At 35.9% G+C, this 18,457-nt stretch overlaps 1 protein-coding gene across 3 annotated transcripts; it reads left to right on the top strand.

Moving 5' to 3' along the window:
- Window positions 1–8,409: 8,409 nt before the first annotated feature.
- Window positions 8,410–16,917, top strand: LOC125190485 (wall-associated receptor kinase-like 1). 3 transcript variants are annotated; one of them, XM_089058680.1, is made up of 6 exons: window positions 8,410–8,981; window positions 12,351–12,752; window positions 12,852–13,331; window positions 14,772–15,122; window positions 15,236–15,412; window positions 15,520–16,917. In XM_089058680.1, the coding sequence occupies exons 1-6, from the start codon at window positions 8,465–8,467 to the stop codon at window positions 16,719–16,721; spliced, it is 3,129 nt and encodes a 1,042-aa protein (XP_088914806.1). In that variant the 5' UTR covers window positions 8,410–8,464; the 3' UTR covers window positions 16,722–16,917. The 3 variants fall into 3 exon arrangements, with proteins under 3 accessions (XP_088914806.1, XP_088914805.1, XP_047943764.2); XM_089058679.1 differs by having other exon boundaries at window positions 12,852–13,364; XM_048087807.2 differs by having other exon boundaries at window positions 8,411–8,981; window positions 12,357–12,752; window positions 12,852–13,364.
- The last annotated feature ends 1,540 nt before the right edge of the window (window positions 16,918–18,457 follow it).

The following is an 18,457-nucleotide window of genomic DNA, read 5'->3' as shown; positions in this document are numbered from 1 at the left end:
GCAAAGCCAGAGATTTCACTATATAATTTCAGGGTGAATTTACAATGAGGGAGCACCTCTATTTATAAGTAAAATAGAGAGCTCTAATTTGAGTCAAACTAGGAAACATATCTCACAAGGAAATATACTTTAAGGAAACAAATCTTAAATATGTTAGGAGATATTTTAGGCTACATAATTAACATACACTGCATGTAGAAAACTGAAAATAGAAAATAATTTAAAAACAGTAAAAAATCCAAACTAGGCGCCAAAAACTTAAAGCACTTTCTACTAGCAATTAATAAATTTGCAAGTATACATAGTAGATGCAGTATAGCTTAAGATTAGAATCTGATATCGAACACAGGGAACGGTTTAAAAAATTGTCAATCAAGTACTTAGTTTCAAATACTATTTGGGAACTGATACGCTCAAATTTTGCACTATTTTAAGGCCATTATTTGGTCCGTTTTTGATGTCAAAGTCACTCTACACGTCCATTATTTGCATATTTTATCTATTTTGGTATTTTGACGTGTTTTGTGAGAAATGTGCATAATTGAGCCGAAAAAGGGAGCCAAAACGCAAAGTCTGGAAATCTGGAGTCAGACGGCGACCAGCGACCGCCGCGAAGTTATACGGCGACCGCCGGCGCCTGGCGGTCAGAGATGTGCAGCGGTCCGCCTCGGAAAATTACACTTGGAAGAGAGTCTCGCCCGGCGACCGCCGGAAGTCGTGCGGCGGTCCGCCGCCGAAGGAACATAGACTCTGGACTCCAACGCGGCGACCGTCGGCCAAGTTGCTGCGGCCTGCCGGAGAAAGGCGGCGAATCCGAATTGCCCCTGATCTGCTCCAAGATTTACCATATTTTGAAGATCTTTTCCTTCTATAATGAGGATTGGCTTTCCCTTATAAATAAGACTTCAAGCTTCATCAAATTAGAGAGCTTCTAATTGCAAAATAATTCACAGAGATCAAAAGCTAGAGTACTTCAATTGTCCAAGGAGTTGAAGAAAGATTTCTAGAACATCAAGAACGACAAGGATTCAAGGTTTTATTTGCTTTAGTTTTATATTCAAATTGTTTTCCCTTCAATCTATGTGTTTAGCTTATTCCATTACGTGTAACTAAACTCATAGGATTCTAGGGATGTGTTAGTAACGACTTTGGTTATACAATTCCAATTTTCTATTTAATATCCGTTTTGTTTTTACTTTGTTTCTTCCCTAAGTTAATCTCGATGTTTCATGATTGAGTGACACAATCGTGTATGGTTTAATATAGCTTGCTTCATAGCTGTGAGAGAGTTCTAGTGAGTTAGATCCACTTAGTAGACGCTACAGTTAGCTTCTCTTAAAACGACACTGTTAATTGACAGTGAGGACTTTTCAAGAGTCGTAGGAGCTTTCTGGAGTTACGTGTTAGGATTGACAACCCTAATCTTGTAATCAACGTTTGCATCGCATGAGCATAAGCTAGGTGACTCGTCCTGTCAAAGTAATAACTGTGCTAGGGTATTGTAGTTTGGAATTTGTATAACCATAACTGTGAATGCACATCCCTGGGATTCCCTTATCTCTATCATTTGGCTCCGTGTTTTATTTGCAATCAGTTGTTAATTGTTTTTCATTATTTTTCAGTTTTCAAAAGTTTCCAAAATTCTCTTGTTCTTACAAATAGTAATTGAGTCTTAGTAGGAGATAGACAGTTTGTGTTTGCCTTCCCCGTGTTCGATATCCGGTACTGACCTTTAGCTATACTATATGTACTCTGTATACTTGCAGGTTTATTTAGTGCTAAAATATAGTGCATCAAGTTTTTGACGCCGTTGTCGGGGATGACAATTCACTTTGGAGTGATATCTTCAAACGAATAATTTTACTGTTTTTGGATTTTAATCGATTTCATTTTATTTTTATTTTTATTTTCTTTTTTGTTTTAATGGATTTTCCTGCAGGTTTGGAGAATCCATATGGTTACTTTGATGAGCAGCAAGGGGGATATTACAAGGAGTGCTATAGCCCCAACCATGGAGGATCATACTACGACCCAAACTGCTCTGATTACTCCTACGATGCACAAGATTACTGTACTGATAATTATTCTGAAATATGTGCAGGTATGGAGGATCAACCCCGCTCCAATTGGGTGGATCTGTTAGAAATCTGCATTGCTGAAGTTCTCGAACATGGAAAGGTGACGAACCAGAGGCTGGAAAATTTGGAAAACGAATACAAGCACCTTGGAAAGAGGGTTGGCAAACCTCGTCACTCAAGTCGGGATGCTGGAATTTAACCTTGGGATCCTAGCCACAACCATAGGAAGCAAGCACACTCCAGGTACGCTTCCTAGCCTGCCAAAGGTAAACACGAAAGGAAAGTGTCATGCTGTGCAGTTGCGTAGAGGAACTACATATCAACCTCCGGAGGCAGAAGACCTAGGCAGGGGAAGAAGGGAGGCAGAGAAGTCGCCCAGCAACAAGTCTGCCGAAGACGTGCGGCGGCCCTCCGCACCACAACACGGCGACCCGCCGTTTAACCCCCAGCAGGTCGAGATAGGCTCTGGAACTTTCACTGATGAAATCCCGGCGGCCGCCCCACCCCATCGCGGCGTTCCGCCGGCTGGGAGGCAGCAATCAGACGCACCACCACACAGCGGTGTTACCATCCCATTGTAGGAACTGGCAGCGGAAGCGCACGCATAAATCAATTACAGATAATAATTCAGATCTATTTAGCGGATTATTTAGACAAATTTTATTCGCGTAATTATCTCACGTATCATGCTCATAACTCAAATAATAACATGCTTTAAATTAATTGAAACCTAAAACATGTTTTTCTAAGGTTTAGCCATTATACCTTGATGATTCTCCAAAGAATCGAAGATAGCTAGCGCCTTCTCCACGTGAAGAACTTTAGTACAAAACCAAGGATCTTCTGACTGGTTCCCGGGCTGTGAACTGATATTAGGGTGGGCTGATCTCACCAGCGCACTAGGACTTAAATAGAGAAGACATAAATCCTTTCCCACGGAGGAGAAAAATTCGACCTCTACTAGGAGTAGGGGGGGCCGAAAATTTTGAGAGAAAAACAAGTGTGTTTTCTGTCTCCTTTATTCTCCTATTTATAATAAGTCACATATTGGGCCCAGTCAGGGATCTATGGAAGGCTTTGGATATGGGCTCCTCCAATTAGTTTTTTACTAATTAAATTAAACCCAATTTAATATAAGCTTAAAATTGGAATATTACGAGCAGCCACTACAGAAGTAATACTGCACTCCCCGTCCAAATCCGAAATTATAAGTACTTCGGGTTTCCAATACCTTATATTTATTTCCCGCGCTTAAGATACAAACATCCATTAATTAATTATTGTCTGCTATGGACTTAATTAATTAATATCTTATATATTCCAAGAGAGGACTCTGCAAGAAAATCTTATTTATTATTCATAGAGTAATTAAACTCCAACTAGCTAGGTTCCGAATAATAAAACCTTATTTCAAGCTTCTCTTGAGGATGTTATCAAACGAGACTCACCTCGCGCACGATTCAACATAATAGCAATCCTAGCACCGCTAGATATTAATCACCACTACCCAATATACCAGGCTTATTGGGTTGCGAAAAACCCGCACCATTTGGTAAGTCAAAGTAGTGCATAATCAATACCGTATGCTCAATGCTAACGTACATTGATTGAGAAATAATTTACGAGACCTCGTCTTTCAGTAGATAGCATAAAGACTGTCTCGATGTTAGATCCATTCAGTGCTATACCACACCAACGTCATCTTATTTCAGTAAGGCTTAGAAATAATCGGACTGACATTGCAACCTTTCACGATAGGTAGTCTAAGCCTATCTAGGTTGTGAAATTATTCTTTTTCTTTGTTTAAAACTGACCGTGTTACCTTAAAATGAACGACGGCCACAACCGGTCTACTAAAACAAAGACTTAGACTTTGTTAAGTTACTTATACATTTAAATATGCAATAAACATCCATTAAATGTAAAACATAACAACATTATGACAAAAATAATCTGTTTATTCATTTGGAAAATAAAATAAGAGTTTTTACAGTATTCAATCACTCGAAAGGTGATTTCTAGTATACAAACTCTAACACCCATATCCTCAACGATTGAAGAGCAAGACGCTTGACGCCCAGTTTGCCAAATTCTTGGAAGCAATGAGCAAAGTCCACATCAACATCCCGCTGGTAGAAGCCCTGCAACAAATGCCTAATTATGCTAAAATTTTGAAAGATGTGGTGGCCAAGAAAAGAAATGGGGAAAGTACGAGACAATGGGCTTAACAGAGAGCTGCAATGCTATCATCCAAAAGGGATTACCCACTAAACACAAGGATCCAGGGAGTTTTACTTTATCTTGTGTTTTAGGGAATGATGTGAAAGGTAAGGCGTTGTGTGATCTAGGATCTAGTATTAATTTGATGCCTTTATCTTTTTACAGGAAACTTGATGTTGATAACATCCGCCCCACCTCAATCACGTTGCAAATGGCAGATCTGAGCACAACAACACCAATGGGAATAGTGGAAGATGTCTTGGTAAGAGTTGGAGAATTTATTTTCCCATCTGGTTTTGTTGTATTAGACATGTATGAAGACAAGAAGGTGCCCTTAATTCTTGGAAGACCATTTCTAGCTACTGGGGGAGCCATGATAGATGTACAGAAAGGATAGCTTACATTGAAGCTACACGCTGAAAGCATTACGTTCAACACCTGCCTAGAGGGCAGAAGGCTACCAAAAATGTAGTGCCATCCAAGTCGTCACCGATTGTGTGGGAGGAGTGGAAGTCACTTATCATCAAACCCAGGATCCTCTTGAATCTTGTCTAATAAATTCTTTCACACCTAGTGCTGACTTATCTTCTTGTGATGATAATGTGTGTGCTATAGTTGCAGAATTGGAAGTACTCCCGGAAAGAATCCCTCAAAAGGGGAACGCATTCTTGCCATTACGCACCCCCAAAGAAGAGGCAGAGAGGAAGAAAGCAGTGGAGAAGCCACGGGGACCGCCAAAGGTAGAGCTAAAGCCACTCCCCGAACATCTCAGGTACGCATTCTTAGGGCCAGATAACACCTTTCTGGTTGTTGTGTCCGCTGCTTTGAGTGAAAAAGAATGTGAGAAGCTTTTGTGTGTGTTGAACAAGTATAGGTCTGCCATAGGATGGTCTATTAGTGATTTGAAAGGGATTAGCCCAACAACGTGCATGCATAGAATTTTACTTGAGGAAGGGCATAAACCTCATGTGCAAAATCAACGTAGGCTTAATCCTATCATGCAAGATGTAGTGAGGAAAGAGGTGATAAAGTTACTAGATGCAGGGATTATCTATGCAATATCTGATAGTGAATGGGTAAGTCCTACGCAAGTAGTAGCTAAGAAAGGGGGGATGACTGTAGTGTCCGGCCTGGATGGAGAGATGATAGCCACTAGAGTAGCTACAGGTTGGAGAGTATGCATTGATTATAGGATGTTAAATGCGGCCACTAGGAAAGATCATTTTCCTTTTCCTTTCATTGATCAGATGCTTGATAGACTAGGGGGATATGATTACTACTGTTTTCTTGATGGTTATTCTGGGTATAATCAAATTGCAATTGCTCCCGAAGACCAACATAAATCTGCTTTCGCATGTCCTTATGGTATTTATGCTTATAGGAAGATGTCATTTGGCTTATGTTATGCTCTTGCTACTTTTCAGAGGTGTATGATGGCTATATTTCATGACTTCATTGAAAAAGTGATGGAGGTTTTTATGGATGATTTTTCTGTGTTTGGTAAATCTGGCTAAGGTTTTGCAGAGATGCGTCGAAACTAACCTTGTTCTCAATTGGGAAAAATGTCACTTTATGGTGAAAGAAGGTATAGTTCTAGGGCTAAATTGTCTTCTCCAGGGATAGAAGTCAACATGGCAAAGATTGCAGCCATTGAGAAACTTCCACCTCCATCCAATGAAAAGGAAGTAAGAAGTTTTATAGGGAGCCAAAATGCAAATTCTGGAAATCTAGAGTCAGACGGCGACTGGCGACTGCCGCGAAGTTGTACGGGGACCACCGACGCCTAGCGATCAAAGCAGTGCAGCGGTCCGCCTCGGAAAATTACACTTTGAAGAGAGTCTCGCCCGGCGACTGCCGGAAGTCGTGTGGCGGTCCGCCGCTGAAGGTGCGGCGGCCCGCCGGAGAAAGGCGGCGAATCCGAATTGCCCTAGATCTGCTCCAAGATTTACCATATTTTGAAGATCTTTTCCTTCTACAATGAGGATTGGCTTTCCCCTATAAATAACACCTCAAGCTTCATCAAATTAGAGAACTTCTACTTGCAAAATAATTCACAAAGATCAAAAGCTAGAGTACTTCAATTGTGCAAGGAGTTTAAGAAGGATTTCAAGAACATCAAGAACGACAAAGATTCAAGCTACGGGTTTTATTTGCTTTAGTTTTATGTTCAAATTGTTTTCCCTTCAATCTATGTGTTTAGCTTATTCCATTATGTGTAACTAAACTCATAGGATTCTAGGGATGTGTTAGTAACGACTTTGGTTATACAATTCCAATTTTCTATTTAATATCCGTTTTGTTTTTACATTGTTTCTTCCCTAAGTTAATCTTGATGCTTCATGATTGAGTGACACAATCGTGTATGATTTAATATAGCTTGCTTCATAACTGTGAGAGAGTTCTAGCGAGTTAGATCCACTTAGTAGAAGCTACAGTTAGCTTCCCTTAAAACGGCCCTGTTAATTGAGAGTGAGGACTTTTCAAGAGTCTTAGGAGCTTTCTGGAGTTACGTGTTAGGATTGACAACCCTAATCATGTAATCAACGTTTGCATCGCATGAGCATAAGCTAGGTGACTCGTCCTATCAAAGTAATAACTGTGCTAGGGTATTGTAGTTTGGAATTTGTATAACCATAACTATGAACGCACATCCCTGGGATTCCCTTATCTCTATCGTTTGGCTCCGTGTTTTATTTGCAATCAGTTGTTATTGTTTTGCATTATTTTCAGTTTTCAAAAGTTTCCAAAATTCTCTTGTTCTTCCAAATAGTAATTGAGTCTTAGTTGTGTTTGCCTTCCCCGTGTTCGATATCCTGTACTGACCTTTAGTTATACTATATATACTTTGTATACTTGCAGGTATATTTAGTGCTAAAAAATAGTGCATCTGGAACACGAGATTTGTTTTGGAAAACACAATTAACAAGAAAACAATTATTCCGGTAGGGAGCTGATAGGGATCTAGGCTTTCACTTTATTCCGGAAGGGAGATGATAATCTGTCCGTATAATTATTTAGTTTATTTTTATTTTACTTTAGTTATTATGTTTTGATTTACTTTCTCTAGTGGTTAGGATTTTATTTGCTTTCTTAGTTTACACGAGTCTCTTATTATTATTGAGCAAAATGAAGAATTAAATTAATTAATCGCATTTTCTCTTCGGCATGAAACGACCCCTAGAATTTCAACTAGGGTTATTCTATTTTTCTCTCTACAAATTCACTAAAATAATTCCTCTGATAGGTAAAACACTATAATGAGACCTACGTTCTCCTAATTTCTTCCATTCACTTTTCTTCATATTTCATAAAATCCGTGTTCTCCTAATTTCTTCCATTCACTTTTCTTCATATTTCATAAAATCCGTGTCGAGTCGTGGATGACTTTTTGCAAAAGGGGGGAGCATGGTTTAAGGAAATTTTCTCGTCCAATACCAAAATATTTATTGCAATGTAAGAGGTGGTTACAAATCTCTGTGAGGTGTCAACAACTAATCAAAGGTCAAGAAATAAATATACGTGGTCCCGTTAGATAATGTGGTATGCAAGAGTCTCCCATCTCCATTCATGATTCATCCCCACCACAACCACTAGTCTACGAAGACCAAACTTTTGGACTTGGTCGTTTTTAAAAGGGAGTGGTGAGTTTGGTCTCTTTTTTTTTAACCTTTTTAAGATAATATTTTTTGATTAATACATAAACCATTTTACAAAATAAAGTTGTATAAAATCTCGTGTGCCGCTTAAGGAAGGGGTCATATACCTTGGGACAGAAGAAGTATAAAACTAATGTTTAAATATGGAACTCACATTCCACTTTATCCACATACTTTTCATCACATTTATTAAAATCAACACCGAGTCAAATATGGATAATATTTCACGGATAGAGTGACCAAATGAATTAAGTGTTAAGAAAGTGAAAGTGAGATAATTATATAAATAACATCTTAAACAAGACAATAAACTATTTATTTAATATAGTATAACTGTAAAAGTCGTCTCCAAAGTCAAGTAGTGAGATGTTTTAGTCAAATACTTGAATTGGTCAAAAATCTATATACATAATTAATAGTCGTCTCCAAAGTCAATTAGGGAGTTCTTTTAAGCCAAGCTTTTTTTTATCAAGATAATTATACACTCTCATTCAGCAAAACTCATCCATTATGTGTCCTCTGCAACTGATAATCTCTATCATCCTACTTCTTCCACAACTACTCTCCGCCGCTCTTCTTGCCAAACCGGGATGCGAGGACCGGTGCGGGGATTTACTGGTTCCATATCCATTTGGATTTGGGCCAAATTGCAGCCTCAACCCATATTTTGACATCAACTGCGATTCTTCCACAAATCCTCCAAAAGCTTACTTATCTATTATGAAGAAACAAGTGATTGAATTCAATCAAACTTACATTCGCCTCCAAAACCCCTTCATGATTTCAGCTTGCTATGATGAGGATCTCTCAACCCACAATCAACATAGTATGACTATGAACCTGTCGGGAACTCCCTATATGCTTTCGGGTAGAAGCGTGCTCACTGCCATCGGGTGTGATGATATGGTGCTGCAATACAAAGGAAGTTCCACCCTTGGCGGCTGTTCAGCATTTTGTGCTGACAAGAATGATGCCGGCTTCGGAGATTGCCACTTCAATGGTTGTTGCCATCAAGAACTACCCACCGGTAATTGTCAAAAGTAGATAAGTTCTTTCTCCTCCCCACTCAAATGATATACTATAAATTTGTGTACATAATGGATTAAGTTATTTTTGTCGTTGAATTGGTCAAAATATGCGAATTTCTTACTTTTGCACAATCTGAAATACTTTTTCTAAAACATTTGTTATTCGAATTACTACTACTCCGTCAGTAACATAAAAATATCTTATTTTATTTGTTTGAAAACTTTTCCCAAACTCGATATTTGTATACATTAATTTATTTACAACTTATAATCCATGATCTACTATTAAAAAGTAATAATAATATGAGGTACTGATAGGATAGACCTCCTATTGGTCTGATCGGCGTCCGTAGATCGACGATCGATAAATATCTGTCGCGGGCAAGTGCCGGTCGAGCAAAATGGTTAATCCCTTTAGAGAAGAGAATGAAAGATAATATTTTCTTGATTGATTTCTCAAATAATTACAGGAACTCTTATTTATAATGTTAATAACTAACTTAATGAACAAGAAAACAAAGATATGGAAAAGATACGCAAATCCCTAATTTAGAATAATGCTCGTATCAGGTACACTATACACGAATACTATTTTAACTACTCTTCTCATCATCTCTCTTACTTTACCAATTATGTACTCCCTCCGTCCCACAAAGATAGTCTCACTTTGACCCGTCATGGATTTTAAGAAATGTAATGAAAAGTGAGTTGAAAAAGTTGGTAGGATGTGAAGCCTACTTTTAAAGTATTAGTTTTATAATAAAATGTGAGTAGGAATGAATTGGTGAAATATGAGGTCCACTACCAAAAATGGTAAAAGTAAAATGGGACAAACTTTGTGGGACGGACGGAAATGGGAAAATGGGACAATCTTTATGGGACGGAGGGGGTATTAATTTACGTGCCGACCCAAGTGTCTTTATTTTTTTAGGACGAATGGAGTATAATTTAAGTAGTAGCTATATTTGTATGAAAAGAAACTGGATGGATATATAAATTTTAAAGTTTCGGTCAAAGAGTTCGAATTATTGTTTTTTAAGATTAGTCTTTCTAATTCTCATATCTTACCAATTTTATGGTAATCCCTTCCTCCCACTTTAAATGACACATTTTCTTTTAGGATGTCTCACTCTAAATGATACTTCACATTTCTACAAATACAAACATCATTCTCTCTACTTATTCCTAGGGCTGGCAAATCGTGCGGATTGGGTCGTTATCGGGTCAACCCGATAACGACCCAACCCAATAAGGCCAAACCCGAACCCAACCTGTTAAGGAAACCCCGAACCCGAACACGAACCCAACCCGTCACCTTCAAACCCGGACACGACCTGGACACGACCCGAACACGATAACGACACGAACCACTTTGGGTTGACCCGACACGATAAGAACACGATATCAACCTGGACACGATAAGAACACGATATCGACCTGTACACGATATCAACACGAACCACTTTGGGTTGACCCGACACGATAACAACACGACAACAACCTAAGCACGATAACAACACGATTACATATTGCTTCAAAAAATGATCAAGACTTTAAAAAGCCATATAGCATGAAGATGTTCCATTTTAAACAACAAAACTCCAACAAAATCCAAAAAAACCCAACAAAATACATAACTTTTGAATTAAATTAAATTTATTGAATCAAAATAAAAAGAATATAATAGTAAAATAAATTATATTATAAAATTATTTGTTGATTAGTTTTGCTAGTACATAATATCTGAATTAACGTTTTGTATCTATAAGTATAAACTTATTTTTCATAAATTTATTCAAATTATCCTTTTATTCTAAACACTAATTGATTTAGTTTTATTTTTCACTTGGATCTCTCACGTACATTGTATTATTTCATTTCTTTCGACTACTTTAATTTTTGTAATTTGAAATATAATTTGAAGCTTGTAATTTCAAATATTTTCTATATATTATAACAAATGAAGAAATATGCAAAGTAAGGTCATTACATGGTCATTTAATATTATTATCCAAAATTACATGAATGAAGACATAATTATATATTTTGAATATATTAACTAATATACTTGAAGTGTCACACGCCTAGACGTTGATAGCAACAACCTTCTATCGTCGAACTAGCTCTTATGTATCATTTGATGCACTATAATATATAACAGATTATTAATCATAAATTAATTTTATAATATGGGTCTAAAATTTGTTGTGGTTTATCATAATATTTAAATATATCAATTTATATAGCAGTCATATAATTAAAGGATATGTTACAACTTACATGCTGGGTTCCACATGTTATCATCATACCATCTCTATTATGATATTATTACACACTATGAAAATAATTATAAAAGTAATATTAAAATAATACAGTAAATGAAATATTGAAAATATTGTGATTTATCATATAGTAATACTAATAATTTTTCATGATCTTATCAATTTTTGGAGCAAGTGCTATACATTTGAATGTTGTATTACTATTATATGTGTTGAGTCCAACAATGTCTCATCATTGAATGACCCATATTATAATGTTAATAATTTTAGATAGAATAATCAACCAATATGTATAATATTATTTTCAAAATTAAAAGTTAGAAATTAATGATAAAATATCAATGGTTTAAAAAATAATATGAGAGAATTTCCTAACAAAAGAGTGTTTTCCTAATTTATACTTTGTAAAAAAAAGCAATTTATTTATCTTTATATCATTGTGATAGTTTAAATAAAATGAATAAAAAATTATTCCATTAAAATACTATGGATGGTTATTCTCTCTAAAATTTTATCTTTTAATAAGGGTCTTGGTACATATTGTACAACAATACAAATGAAAAATGAAAAATTATAAATAAGGTCAAATTAGTCACAAAAATATGTAATTAATGATGCTATCTAATCAAAATAAATTAGTATTATCCTTTTTAAAATTTGAAGGGCATTTTGTGTATACAATTTTTGCAAATTTATCTTTACTCAAAATAAAAATAATAATATTAATTTTTAACGGGGCATCCGACCCGACCCGCATCCAACCCGCATCCGACCCGATTTTTTCGTGTTCTTAGTGGGTCGACCCAATAATGACCCGTGATCCAAACACAATAATTTCGTGCGGATTCGTGTCGGATTATCGTGTCGTGTCGAAAATTGCCAGCCCTACTTATTCCCTCTCTTTTACTTCGTTCTCTCCAATAACTCATAAAACAATATTATATATAATCCAATGCCGAAAAATAAATGTTCCTCTTAAAGTGGGATAGAGAGAGTATTAAAATTCATATAAGTGATAAAGTTTCTAAGGCTCTTTAGGAGAAGGAGGTTGTATTGAAATTTTGTTTTCTAAAATTTGATTTTAAGTCGCAGGAACAAAATTCGTGGAAGCAAAACTGATTGACTTGAGCGGAAGTTCACAACGTAAAAAGCTTTTCCCATGCAGCTATGCCTTTATCCAGGAGACAAATTGGAATGAAGCTGTATTTTCATATCGTTTGTACTATCTGAATAACTCAACGGCATTGGTAAATGATAATTGGGCATCTGCAACAAGGCCACCGGTAGTGCGCTTGGACTGGGTTGTTGGAGCTGAGAGCTGCAGCCAAGCTAAGAATTCCAGCACGACTTACTCATGTCTAGACGAAAAGAGTGTTTGTGTTGATTATCAAGATTCCTATAACTATGTTGTTAGAGGAGTAATGGGATACAGATGTAGCTGCGTGCAAGGGTACGAGGGAAATCCGTACTTACGAGGAGGATGCCAGAGTTAGTTTCTTTTCTCTCTAGTTTCCATACTTGATATGAAATTCAACACATGAAGTTTAGTTAATTTCTAGTATGATGTCTCATTTGCTTCTGTGCTAGCAATTTCCTCTTCAAGTTCAATTGCCAAACCTGGATGCATAGATCAATGTGGGAAAGTATCGATTCCATTTCCATTTGGTGTGGGTCCAAATTGCTACCTGGAGCCATCTTTTGAAGTTGTCTGCAACAAGGACACCAACCCCGCGACACCCTTCCTCAGTCATTTGAACACTGAAATCATTCAGCTGAACTCATCAAAAATTGTTGTCAACAACAGGAACCTATCTTCAAATTGCTACAATGGGTCAGACTATCAAGCTGAGCCAACATTAACGATTGACTTGTTGAAAACGCAATATAGATTTTCAGATGACAACTGGATCAACGCCGTTGGCTGCAATGTGATGGCTGTCGGGGTTATTGGAGAAGACAAACGAAGTTCTATTCGCAGCAGCTGCGCAGCCATTTGCTCCGACAGTCAGATCTATGATGATGGTAGTATTTTCATAGGATGCGACTATGGAATAACATCTTTTGCAGGTGAGGGTTGTTGCAGAATACCAATTCCAAGAGGTAATAATTAATTGATGTTTCCGTTTCTAAAAAGAATTCAATACAAAACTTTTGGTTTATGCCCCGTCCATCCCCTAAAAATATGAACTTTTGAAACGAAACGAGTTTTAATACTCCCTCCATCCATAAAAAATAGGACACATTGTAAATGTCATGGGTTTTAAGAGAGAAGAGAGTGTTAGTGGAATGTGGGTCCATATTATCAGTAAGAGAGAAGGAAAAAAAAAGAAAAGAAAAAAAAAGCAGGAGAGAAGTATTGTTAGTGGAATGTGGGGTCCATATAATTAAAGAGAGAATGGAAAAAAAGTAAGAGATAAGTTGTTGAAAACTTTCCTTTATAAGATGTGCTCTATTTTTTCTTGGACAATTAAAAATGACAAATGTGCTCTACTTTTCGTGGACGGAGGGAGTATAAAATTGATAAAGTAAGAGAGATAGAAAAAAAAGTATGTGAATGGATAATAGACTCCACCTCATTAGAGAAAATGAAATTTCCTAAAATCACTAAGTTTCTATTTTTAGAGATATGACTAAAAAGGAAAGAGTTTATATTTTTAGGATACAGATGGAGTAATAATTATCGGTAATGTTTTTAAGATTACTTTGGAAATTATTTTATTTAATGTTATTATTGTAGGTTAAGTGAGAAAATAAAGTTTGAAAGAGAATAAAGCATAAATAATAATGTTTTTATTTTAGAAAATATGTGAGATGTCCAAAACAAGTAACGAGTCACTTTAATCGGCATTGATGGTGTATTTAACTATTTTCAGGGTACCCTTCCTCATAAACCTCTATATTCTATAACACACATTCTGTAAGGGTTGCCTGTTAAGAAAAAGATCTTTTTTTATAAATCCACCACATTGTTATAGAATCTATTTCCTACGTCATTAAGTATCTCATATTTTCTTTTATAGTTCATTCGCCATTAAATGTCTTACTTTTCTTTTATTATTTTTGGTGTGTGGACTCAATATTCCACTAACACATTCCACTCACATTTTATTATTTTTATTGTGGGCATGAGTTTTGAGAAATGTAAAGAATAGTGGATTGAAAAAATTAGTGGAATATGAGACCCACTTTTTTATATTGGTTTTATAATAAAATGTGAGTGAAGTGAGTTAGTGGAATATGAGACCACTTACCATTCATGTAAAAATGAAGTTGAATTTTATTGTGGGATGGACCAAAATAGCAAAGTGTGACTCTTATTATGGAACGGAGATAGTATAAAACTATTCTATAAAAGTAGGATATACATTTCACAATTTTTTCTACACACTTTTCTTTACGAAATCAAACAATTTATTAAAACTCTAGCCGATCTTAATGAGGAAATTTTGCAGTTATATAAAATTAAAGAGCTTGATCTAAGTGAAATATGTGTTGGATCATGTGCAGGTACAACTTACCTTGAATTAAATATGACTGATCTTAGTGAACCACGGACAAGTGTCAATATTTCTTGTAGCTACGCCTTTACTGCACACGCTGAAAGAATGAATGCAAATGATCGTTATAGTATAGGAACATCCCTTGACTCAAACAGGATCCCATCCGGTGCTTGGCCGAGCATGGCATTGGATTGGAGGATCGGACCTATGAATTGCAAAGAAGCACGGCAAGATCTCACTAACTTCATCTGCCGAGATAATAGTGATTGTGTTGATTTTGATGCTATGCTTGGAGGGTACCTCTGTAACTGCTCCAAAGGATACATAGGCAATCCATACCTCAATCCAGGGTGCCAAGGTTGGTAATCTCTAATCTTTTGCCTTGTTAGGCTATATATATTGATTTATTTGGACATTGACCTACAAATATATGCTTTATCAAATTACAACTAGTGATTATGTATTGAGCAGATATTGATGAATGCGATGATAATACAACTAATACATGCGTCTCAAATTCAACTTGCCAAAATAGTCCGGGGACATTTCACTGCTTGTGTCCAAAAGGGTATATTGGTGATGGGAAAAAAGATGGCACAGGTTGCATTCCGCAACCGCCATCCAAAACCAAGATGATTATCTTGATAGGTAACGATATATTGTTCCAACTCGAATATCAATCAGATATGCAACTCATTGTGTTTTACTTATCTGTAAAATTTTGTTAATTTTCTCACAGTTAAGATTGCATGTAGGTATCGGCTCTGGAATGGGGTTTCTGCTTCTAGTCTCAGTGTTCTTTTGGTTACATAAATTGTTGCAAAAGAGAAAGGAAAAAATTGTAAAAGACAAATTCTTCAAACGAAATGGAGGCCTTCTCTTACAACAACATACAAATGAAGGTGCACTTGGAAAAACAAAAGTTTTCCGGGCAAAAGAGTTGGAGGTGGCTACGGATAACTTTAATGAGAGCAGAATTATTGGACAAGGAGGGCAAGGCACAGTCTACAAAGGAATGTTATATGATGGTAAGATTGTTGCGATAAAAAAATCAAAATTGGTCGAGGTGAATCAGTTAGAACAGTTTATAAATGAAGTGGTGATACTATCGCAAATCAATCATAGGAATGTGGTCAAACTATTTGGGTGTTGTTTGGAGACTGAGGTTCCTCTACTTGTTTATGAATTCATGCCAAACGGGACACTTTTTGATCTAATACATGATCCAAGTAGTGAATTTCCATGTACATGGAACATGCTTTTGAAAATCGCAGCAGACATAGCAGGCGCACTAGCTTACTTACACTCTGCATCTTCTGTTGCTATCTATCACAGGGATATCAAGTCTAGTAATATCCTCCTTGATGAAAAATATGTTGCTAAAGTATCTGATTTTGGAACTTCAAGGTCTGTTGCTACAGACCAGACTCACTTAACTACTCTGGTTAAAGGGACGTTTGGTTATTTAGATCCAGAATATTTTCGGTCCAGTCAGTTCACGGAGAAGAGCGATGTTTATAGTTTCGGGGTAGTTCTTGTCGAGCTTCTTACTGGACAAAGGCCAATATCTCTTGATAAAACAGAAGAGGAAAGAGGCTTAGCGACACGGTTCCTTGTGTGCATGGAAGAAGGATGCATGGACACGATTTTAGATCCGCAAGTTCGGGAGCAAGGAAGAAAGGAAGAGGTGGCCCTAGTTGCGAAGCTTGCACAAAGATGTTTAAACTTGAAAGGAATAATGAGACCAACTATGAAAGAAGTTGCTACTGAATTGGAAAGTTTTAGGATATCTGAAATGTCGAGTAGTGTTAATGTTGAATCAGAAGATGTGAGATCTTTTGGAGATATGCCCGCAATGATTTCAGACACTGAGTACACATGGACAAACAGTTACAATAATGCTTCTGCATTGTCGTCAGACGCACATCCGTTAATGTTATTTGAAAGTGCATCATAATACTGACGCATATGTGGTAGACTCAAATAAGATGATCAAGACTTGGTTATATGCTCTCTCTGAGATTGAAGATTGGAATTTTAAGGAATTGCTTTACAATGATTTTAAGTTTTTTTATCATCATATATTGTGGATCTTTTAGATTTGTGGTTTGTTACTTGGGTATTTAGTTACTTGATTTTTGTTTTTGTGTTGATTCGATGTTTACAGTATGTTTTTTATTTTTATCTCGATTTAATTTTTATATTTGTTTAATGTTATTAGTCTAATGTAAGCCATTTCTCAATACTTTAATGATTTCTATAATGAAATCTAATTCTAGATTTGAATTAATTCAACCATAGCATTTATACTATAAGTGGAGATAAAATCACCAACCTTCATCCATGCTTTCTTCATTTGATGTAGAGGTTGAAATCCACCAATTGATGTTTGTCCTATCAAACACTGGATCCTCCATAATTGATGTTATCCCCTCTTTGACCTTAAGCCTTTAATGATTCTTTTGATGGATAAAGAATCAACCATTTTATTTATATATATACAAGAACCGAAAGTATATATACAAATATATTGTGACTATATTTCTGTGTATATAGTATTGTACATGTGTATGTATCGTGGATGTGAGCACATATATATAGGTAATGCAAGTCTCTTCATGAAAGGTGGTGTCCCTTCGCATGCACTAACCGCAACTGATGCATCGATTCTTCCATAAATAACCACCATACAGTTAAACTTTCTGCATGGCTTTAGCATAGACAAAATAACCGATTCCCACCAATATTTGAGATGTAAGCGAACACTTTAGTTTGGGAAGGACGTCTTCATATTCTTTCTCAACGTTCATTATATTTCATAATCATACATTAGATTGTTTAAGTTCGTTTGATTATCACTTCAACTTTTGTTTCGCGAACTAACATACTAAGTGTCAATAAAAGGAGTAACGAGTTTCATTAAATTCAACGAAGCAAGAGAGTGATATTTCTTTAGTTCGATATTTAAACATAAAGGAAAAGGGTAATAAAAGAAGTGGGTATTACATTGGAGACTACTATTAAACCCGTATATAGACTTCATACCAGTTCAAATATTTGATTAAAACATCTCACTACTTGACTTTGGAGACAACTTGCACTATATTAAATAAATAGTTTTTTGACCATTTTAACATGTTCTTTAATTAGTTATCCTACTTCGTTTTTTATTATTTTTTGGTAAAGTATTTAACAGTTAACACTACACTTACTCCCTTCACTCATATATATTTTATTATAAATTTAAGAGTACATAAAATGATAAAATTATGGCCCATATTCACCTATATTTACAGGGCGTTAATGGTGGATTACAGATGGAACCATTTGATGTTTATTTAAGATTGATCAAATTTGTGTGTGAATTAGATATATATTCTTATATGACCTATGTATCTATTGGTTTAATATTAAAGTTCAAGTACATAATATTAAAAGTTAAAAGGGATTCTAATATAAAAGACGATACTGTGATGGATTGGTTTCGATTAAAGAATTAGAATCGGGTGTGTTGATAACCCTCTCTCTTACCTCTAATTAAAATAATATAATGTGTTTATGTGTGTATATATAAAAAGTATATCAATGTATATATATGCACATAAAGTAATGATGATATATGTATAATATATCAATAAACATATATGTTACGTGTGGACCAGTTACACACGTATATATATTAATATACATGTA

This window comes from Salvia hispanica, chromosome 5 (genome assembly GCF_029641045.1).
Source record: "Salvia hispanica isolate PSC_SH4W2 chromosome 5, Shi_PSC_v1, whole genome shotgun sequence".
In the NCBI taxonomy this organism is placed as follows: domain Eukaryota; kingdom Viridiplantae; phylum Streptophyta; class Magnoliopsida; order Lamiales; family Lamiaceae; genus Salvia; species Salvia hispanica.
The sequence above is the reverse complement of the archived record's forward strand: the minus strand, read 5'-3'. Positions and strand labels throughout refer to the sequence as shown.

Excerpts from the sequence above, each read along its gene's own strand:
- LOC125190485 (XM_089058679.1), top strand. The coding sequence starts at position 8,465 with ATGTGTCCTCTGCAACTGATAATCTCTATCATCCTACTTCTTCCACAA. Across the intron at positions 8,982-12,350 it reads CCATCAAGAACTACCCACCG|TCGCAGGAACAAAATTCGTG; the intron begins GTAATTGTCAAA and ends TTTGATTTTAAG. Across the intron at positions 15,123-15,235 it reads CCTCAATCCAGGGTGCCAAG|ATATTGATGAATGCGATGAT; the intron begins GTTGGTAATCTC and ends TGTATTGAGCAG.